General features: G+C 45.5%; 1 protein-coding gene across 1 annotated transcript in view; it reads right to left on the reverse strand.

The window, feature by feature from the left end:
- Nucleotides 1–8,764, reverse strand: part of LOC104554162 (E3 ubiquitin-protein ligase KCMF1) — a gene marked incomplete at its 5' end in the record, with an annotated part of 58,516 nt that extends 49,752 nt beyond the window's left edge. Inside the window, 2 exon segments of the mRNA XM_062018817.1 lie at nucleotides 8,114–8,446; nucleotides 8,449–8,764. Coding sequence (XP_061874801.1) covers nucleotides 8,114–8,446; nucleotides 8,449–8,764 — 649 coding nt within the window.
- Nucleotides 8,765–9,003: the final 239 nt, after the last annotated feature.

Genomic DNA, 9,003 nt, shown 5'->3' on the forward strand with positions numbered 1-9,003 from the left:
CAGCTACCAAATCTGCTCATCTATTCTAAATCCTGCAATTGGAAGAATGTACTGCATGTAATGATTTAGCCCAAGTGACTCCAAGAACAGAAACGGTGAGTTACAACCTCGCTTGTACTGAAATTTCTGTATCTTAATCAATCCATTATTGTAATCCATAGGAAATGCTAGCTAACACAATTACACTCCCTCCTAGAGGGAACACTGTAACTAACTCAGTGCAGCATTGAGTAAACAAACTGAAGATTCTCTATTACTGAGTCTTTATTAATATTACAGTCCAAAAAATTTAAATAGACTGTGGATTTTCTCACTGCCTTTTCCCTGCAAGTAGTTCTCTAAAGAACCTCAATGCAACATCTAAGCCACACTTTCGAAGGAAACTAAGCTATCTAAAGATTAAAACCATATGCCCACTGAATCCAGTTGCCCAATCTGAGTTGGATTTTTCAGAATCTTTGATTTTGCAGAGTTAAGTGTTTTTTCAAAGCTTGTCACTCAGTTATTACAGTTGCAGAAGTGAATGCTGAGATCCCAAAATCCCAAATCAGGCCTTTGTAACATAGGGATAAAATAGCTAACAGCCACCTGAGTTCTTGCCAAAGTGCATCACCTAGCAGTTCAGAAGAACTCTGCAGCAGAGGACAGGAGAGCTGATTCAGCTTTCCACAACAAAACTCAACTCACAATCCCTTGACCGTCCTTCCTTTCTGCAGTGCCTCTACCTGCTCCTTTGCTTTATGCTCCCAAACACAGATCAGCAGTCTAACATAGAAAGCCTTTCAGTGCTTCCTAAAGGAGTCAGGGTAATATGGAGTAAATAATACATACATCTGTGTAACTGTACTCAAAAGCTGAATTAGTGCTGTCTGTGCAAATTCTGGCATATCCCTTCTCCCAAGTTCTGTTCCTCAAATCTGAAGCTGTGTCCACCAGCTTCTTGAATGTAGTAACACTTTTTGCATTGGTCACTATTGCATTTTTTTATTTCTAAAAAGTAACTGAAGTAACAACAACAAAGATGCAACTATGAACAGCAACACTCACTACTCTTCCTCAAATGTTATCAGTAATGTAAACATGTAAAGGTATTTTAAAAGCTTTGTTCTTTTTATGTAATGTGTACAAATTTCACTTGTCTAGTACTGCTTAAGCAACTTGCACGGCTCTGCAAACTCCTGCCAAATCCCTTTTAGTCACCACTAGTTCAAACAGACATTTGGAATTAAAAATTATTTCACCATTGCCTTCTCTATTCACACTCATCCACTTATGTTAGAAGTATCACAGATTTGTTCTAGTTTTTCTGCTTAAGATACCGGTTATCAACCTTTCAACAATGATCACTTACACTTCATCTTTTTCTCCTGTTTCCCAAAAAATATTTGATACATGGGACTATTAAACATAAAAAACATTGTCTTTTTATACATACTTTCAGTGGACCTTGTTCACAAACCGTGTAGTGATAGCAGCATATTGGTTCATGCACAGTATGCTTCCTAAACCATGAGAGCCAGAAACCTTTTAAAAAAGTGAAAACCTAGCTTCCTTTAAGCCAGCATTTTTCCAGTTAAAATATCATTGATAGATGCATCTCTTTATTATTAAATGATTTCAGTTTCTTACTGAAAGAAAACAACAGTTTAATAAAGGAAATGACCATGTTCCAGTATTTCTAATCACATTTACAGGTGTTCAACATTTTTTACCTAAACACAGGTCTCGCTAGTTAAAGTATCACATTCATTTTCAGATAATGCACGACATCTATAGTTGTATGCATTAATATGCTACCAAAGGGTAAACCTAACAAATGTATGAGATTTTGACACATAGACTAGGAAAATGTTTTGTCAGAGTAAAATATTAGTGCAAATCCAAAAAAAAACCCCCAGTTCAATATTACATGTTCAACTTAATTTGGATTTATTTTATACAAAACAAATATAAGTAGCATCAACATGTGAAAGAAATTGTGATTACTCTGTATTAATGAACAGCAAAACCACGTTTGGAGAACATGTAAGCAAAGTATTAAAATGCATCAGAAAGTTGCACAGATCTGGTCTCACAGATTTACGTTTCATTATGAAATGTCAACATTTCACCAACATAGTATTTTGAGTACTTCGCATGAGAAAGGTGTAGTCTTGTTCCATGAACTCAGAGCTTTGTATGAAAAAAATAGACTAATGCTGCATTTAGGAGAAATTCTATAGCAGATACAACATTAAAGATTGAAGTTATGCAGCAGTAAATTATCAGTAGTAAGTTATGCTACTGAGTTGACAGGAGCTTATAGTACTCTTCTGCATCTCAACTCTCACACAGCTATCACAATCACAAGGAGCAAAAATTACTCTTGCTTTTAATGTTATTTAGTAAGTTCTTTTATGGATAACGTTTTATTTATGTTCTGTAACATGACTGCTAACCTGACTCTTACATTAGATGTTTTCAAGTGGTTGGTATACACTCAACTGTAATTCAAGGATTTCTTGAATTTCAAAGACCAAGTTTGGTGCATTTCTTTTTAGGATATACTTATTTACCCTTCTATTAAAAATAAGCACTTGATATAAAGATGCAATGCATTTATAGATACATATTTTATATTTATATGCACTTATATAAAAAAAAAAAAGAAGAGTACTGAGACTCCAGCTCCCTCAAATACAAGGACCATGAAGCCAGCAGACAACATTCAGGAAGTCCAGTCCAGCAAGGATAATAGGATGGCCAGGACAGCAGAGGACTTGCCCTGGGTGGAAGACGAAGAGGTTAAAGACTTGTTGGCCAAGCTTAAGGCTCATAAATCAATGGGTCCTGATGGGATGCATCCTAGAGTGCTGAGGGAGCTGGCTGATGTGATTGCTAAGCCTCTCTCCATCGTTTTTGAACAATCATGGAGGACAAGCGAGGTGCCTGAGGACTGGAAAAAGGCCAGTGTCCCTCCAAAAAGGGCAGGAACGACGACCCAGGAAACTACAGGCCAGTCAGCCTCACTTCCATCCCTCGACACAGGATGGAACAACCCATCCTGAATGTTGTCACTAAACGTATGAAGGAAAAGATGGTTATTACGGGCAGTCAACATGGCTTCACCAAGGGCAAATCCTGTTCGAAAAACCTGATATCCTTCTATGAGTGTATAATTGACTGACTAGATGAGGGGAGAGCAGTGGATGTCATCTACCTTGACTTCAGCAAGGCTTTTGACACTGTCTCCCATTACATCCTCATCAGAAAGCTCAGGCAGTGTGGCTTGGATGAGTGGACAGTGAGGTGGATCGAGAGCTGGCTGAATGACAGAGCCCAGAGGGTAGTGATCAGTGGCACAGTACTGAGTTAGAGGCCTGTGGCCAGTGGAGTTCCACAGGGATGGGTTCTGGGGCCAGTCTTGTTCAACATCTTCACCAACAACCTGGATGAGGGGACAGAATATACCCTCAGCAAGTTGGCTGATGACACCAAACTGGGAGGACTGGCTGATTCCCCAGAAGGCTGTGCTGCCATTCAGTGGCATCTCAACCAGCTTTGAGAGTTGAGCAGAGAGGAACCTCACGAGGTTCAACAAGGACAAGTGCAGAGTCCTGCATCTGGGACGGAACAACCCATGCACTAGTACAGGCTGGGGATTGAACTGCTGGAGAGCAGCTCTGCAGAGAGAGACCTGGGAGTGCTGGTTGATAATAAACTGAACATGAGCCAGCCATGTGCCCTCGTGGCCAAGAAGGCCAGAGGCATTCTGGGATGCATCAAGAAGAGTGTGGCCAGCAGGTCGAGGGAGGTTCTTCTCCCTTTTTACTCTGCCCTGGTGAGGCCTCATCTGGAGTAGTGTGTCCAGTTCTGGGCTCCTCAGCCCAAGAGAGAAAGAGAACTTCTGGAGAGAGTCCAGTGCAGGACCACCAAGATGATCAGGGGACTGAAGCCTCTTTCATACAAGGAAAGACTGTGGGAAATGGGGCTGTTTAGTCTATCAAAGAGAAGACTTAGGGGGGATCTTATTAATATTTACAAACATCTAAAGGATGGGTGTCAGAAGGTTGGGGCATTCCTTTTTTTTATTGTCGCTAGCAACAGGGCAAGGGGTAATGGGATGAAGCTGGAGCACAAAAAGTTCCACTTAAATATAAAAAAACCTATTTTACTGTTCAGGTGACAGAGCAGTGGCATAGGGTGCCCAGAGGGGTTGTGGATTCTCCTTCCTTGGAGGTCTTCAAGACCCACCTGGACATGTTCCTATGCAACCTGATCTAGGTGAACCTGCCTCTGCAGGGAGGCTGGACTAGATGATCTCTAAAGGTCCTCTCCAATCCCTACCATTCTATGTTTCTATGGTTTGGGAACTCCACATAGTCCTGATAGTCACTGCTCTCCCTTTCTAGGTTTGTTGTCACCATCCATTTGCAACTTTACTTCACAAGGTACTAGGATTAACTGCAGAGATTTCCTGATCTTTAAGAAATGATGAAAAATGGGAACTGTCAAAATCAACCACCACTCGCATTGCTGCTAGCTCTCTGAAGCTTACAGAATATATCCCTTAGTGAGAGTAAGAGGCAGAGTATAGAACTGGGGCTGGGGCACACAGTGTGCAAGACAGAGAACCAAATGGTGCAGGTGGTGTGGTGCTAGTAGCTTTCTAGAGCTGCTAGATGCTGGGACCCTGAAGCCAGGTCCTTTGATGACTGAAATGCTGCAACAACCTAGTTTCAGAAACAAAGCTGGGGAAGAAAAAAAGGTCTTCTAACAGTGTTCCTGGAAGCTGTGATTCTCTGTTTTTCTACTGTTCTAGGTGGTATCTACTGCCATACCAGAGAATCACTGCCAGATGCATGTCCACAAAAAGAAAATCGGTAATATGTAGATTACCTTCTGTTACACTTTCTGGAGTATAAAAAAAAACCACCCTACCTATCTGCTCCCTGTAGGCTGCCAAATATTACAGCACCATATACTCCTCAACAGAGGGACTAACCCAGAGAAACACAGCATGTTGCTCCTATAAAAGGAACAACGTGAAATCCAAGACTAGGGGATGACCTCATGTTGCACTCTAGAAAACCAAAGGCAGAGAATACTCTCTTAACACTAAATCATAGCACAAAAATGGTTTTTGAAAAAAATAGAAACTATTATCAACAGCAAGAGGTAGGTAAATGCTATCTGCAACTCATCACAATATTACCAGTGAAGTCTCTTAAACACTCAACATTTCAACAATAATTCAACTTCTAGTTATACTCATTTTCCTGTATCAGGAAAAATTTGATCCTGAGCTCATGTATGAAATGTGAGCAAAATGGCAGGCTGTGGATAGACTTTTTCTGAAAGACAACAAAAGTTTAAAAAACCAAAATCAAACAAACAAACAAAACCAAAAAACACACACACAAAAAAAACCACCCCACCTGATTGTATTTCATGCAGTATTACACCAAAGAAAATAGTCAGGAAACTCTAATGGAAAGTACACTTAAATCTCCATCATATACTTCATGGTCTATTTAAACTCCCAAGACCTTGGAATTCCAAGTTTTCCTGCATTTATCCTTCCAGAGACAACCTTTCCCTTTATAGAACTGGTACAGCATCCAGATTCTGTCAGGAGCAATCAGTAAGTCCTGTATGTAACTTTGAAGATAGACTGTTTTAAAAGAAACATACAGAAAAGATACCACTTCTTAAACATGATTAAAGTTTACTCTTTCCCTATACTGTATTCTTCCAACATAGCCCTTGCCACACTGGACCAAAAACTGTCATCTGTGAATGACACTACATTGATCTGAAACAAGAATACTTCATTAACACTGAATATTTCACTAAGAAGCTCCATATTTCTAACAAAAGTATGACTCATAACTTACTTTCCATGAAGTTGGAAAAGTACATCTCCCATGTTAATGAGTTTTTTTAACCCTGTAATTGAAGTTGACTAAAGCAAAACATCGGAAGTGTGAAGTGAGAACCACTGAGAAACTAAAGAGATGCATTAAATTTTATTAAAAATATATCACAAGGATATAGCATCAGACATCATTTTTAATCTCACAGTGTTCTCATAGTTTCACTCACACACATGCATGTGTACACATGTGCCTGAGAAGTCTGTATCTGCAACACAAAACTACCCAAACTCACACTCAACAGGAAAGACAGACAATTTACTTTTTTTTCTCATCTGGCCTATCTAGAAAGAACAAACACTGATGAATCTGCTTCAGGAAGACAATATTAAGCCTGGCTTCATTACCAGTCATTCCTAAAAATATCAACGAATACCCAATCAAGGGAATGCAATTTTCCCAGACACAAACAGAACCTAACACACAATAGAAAAATGCATAATATCGTTTCTACAGGAAACATTTACAGTGAAACCTACTTTCAAGTTTTCTCTGTCTTACAAGTTGCTCCAGGACCAAAATGGGGTGTTTTTTTTGCAAGCACCACCCCTTTTATAACAGTCCATGCACTCACCACTGAAAAATACCACATGGTATCTCTTCCATAGTTATTACCTGTTCGTGGTAGAAAAGCTTGTGTTCTACTGCTGTACTTTAAAGAGAGTAAGATGAATACATACATGTCAGCACGGACCTGTAGACTGCATAACCCCACAACATCACTAACAACCTTGTGATCAACACACATTTCATTTACTATCATTAGAAACTGCATCTTTACTCAAAGAAATCCAGCATCTCCAGCCTCTTGCAAAAGTATGTCTTTTACCAGTGTGGGGAGGGCAGTGGAGAGACAGAGAATTTGGTACCTTCATGAAATTGTTACTTTCATAAAAAGCTAGCGGATCCAAGGAGGACAATTCTTTGATACAGAAGCACACATAAGTACAAAAACAAGTCTGCAAAATACTGTGATAGCATGCTGAAAATCCATTATATACAGACGCTATAGTCTAGTACCAAGCTATCAACTAGAAGCCACAAATACAGACTTATCCTACAACATTTACGTCAAAACATTTTAAGACTAGATAGAACAGAGAAATAAGAAATTAGGTAAGATAAAGAAAACTGAGGTAGGTGCTGAATTAAGTTTACAACATGGCATAAAGTTACCCTTTTGGGTAACAAACCCAGTTTTATAGAGTATTTTAATACTAGTCCAAGTGCCTTACCCGCCAGTAAGAAAGGACAGAAAAATCAAGAAACTTTCTCTCCTGTTTTCACTCTTGCACCTTCTTCCTGTAGAGACTGCTTTTTACCTTCCATCTCTCTCTCTCTCTCTCCATCTTGCTCCTTTCCACGCATTCTGAACTGCCCGCTGATGTTTACTCAGTGGTAAACATGACAGGTCCAGGGCAAACACCCAAAACACGTCTCCCCGATGACTGGCCTCCCTCACACCTCAAAACGCGTCGCTACATCCGCACTGGCTTCCCTCACCATAAGACCAAACAGAGGGAAAACAGGCAACTCCCGGGGCTGCCAGAACACCCCTTACCCTTCGGCAGGGCAGCACCGGCAGACAGCACATCTCTTTCCCTAGGCCGCACACTGGGGCCCGGCTTCTCCATCCGCCCGCTGGGTACGAACTCCAGCACGGAGGGCGGCCCTGCACCCCACCAGCTCCCGCAGGGTCTGCTGTGCCCGGCCTGACCCGCCGCGGCGGCCGACACGTCGGCAGGCCGCACCGCGCCGCCGCCCACCCAGGCCGGGCCCATGGGCGGTTGGGGACGGCCTCGCACACCCGTCCTTCAGGCGCCGGAGCCAGAGGAGACGTGCAAAGCCGCTACCCGCCGCTTCCCCGCTCGCAACTGCCGCCGGCTCCGCGCGGTGGCAGGCCCCGGACCCGCACCCACAGGTTTGTGCGGAGAGGCAGCCGAACCCGCCGCAAGCCCCGCGGGGAGCCGCGAGGTAACGGCCACGGCCGCCTCCCCTCCCATGACACTGCAGAGCGGAGCCCGGCCGCCGCCCTCCGCTGCCGCGGCCTCCTTCCGCCGCCAGCTCCGCGGGCCCCCCTCTCGTTGCCGGCGGCGCCATGATGATCCGCCCGAGAGGGCGCCGGGCCAGGCCCTACCGCTGGCCCGGGCCCCGGGACGCGCCCCTGCCGCCGCGGCCCAGCGCCCCACGCCGCTCACCTTCATGTCGGGACATCCTAGTCCGGAGGCGGCGGCCCAGGCCCGTCCCGGGGCTCCCGCGGGCTGCTCGGGCGCCGCTGCGGCCTGGCCCCCCACCGCCACTGCACTCACGGAGCCCCGGTGCGAGAAGAGAGGGGCCGGGAGCAGGGCCGGAAAGGGGGCAAAAATACAAGAGGCGGCGAGGAGCCGGCCGGCGGGCCTGCCTCACTCCTCCTCCTCCCTCGCTCGCCCCGCGGGGGGCGGATCCGGCGGCCGCAGCTTCCCGGGCTCCGTGACACCGTGTCTCTGGGCCCCGCCGGCTCCTGGCGCCGCCTCCCGCTCCGCCCGCTACCGCAGCGACGGCGGGGCTGCCCGCCGCGCTGGAGCGCTCTCGGACACTTCCCCTTCTTCCTCCTCCCGCCCCAGCCGTGCTCCGGGAGGAAGAGGAAATACCCGGCCGGGGCGGTGGCCCTCCCGCGCGGGCTGTCGGGCCGAGGGCGGTGGCGTGGCGCTCCGGGAGGGCTGAGGGCGACGGTAGGCGACGGGGCGGGCTCCGGGGAACGACGCGGCTAAGGTAACGGGGGTGGCCGTCGGGATCCGTGTGACACGCGGTAGTCGGCTTTTTTTTTTAACGCAAAAGACAGACGGTGACCAGTGCGCGTGCCCCGATTTTTAAATCACTGTTCGCGTTGTTCAAGGTGCCAGCTTCGGGGGGCGGCTCGTTGCTGACTCCAGGGCAGGCGCAGCAGCAATTCCTTGTAATCTTTTCCCCTTCCCTCTTTGTTAGGCCTGCAGAGTGCTCCAGCCAGCAGCAGGGTCAGGCTCCAGCTCAATCAGGAGGAGGCGGCCCTACGTGCCATCTATGTGTCATCACGCTTCAGACAAGTGTCTGGGCCTCTCCGTGCCAGGAG

The sequence above is a fragment of the Colius striatus genome, chromosome Z, assembly GCF_028858725.1.
Source record: "Colius striatus isolate bColStr4 chromosome Z, bColStr4.1.hap1, whole genome shotgun sequence".
NCBI lineage: Eukaryota > Metazoa > Chordata > Aves > Coliiformes > Coliidae > Colius > Colius striatus.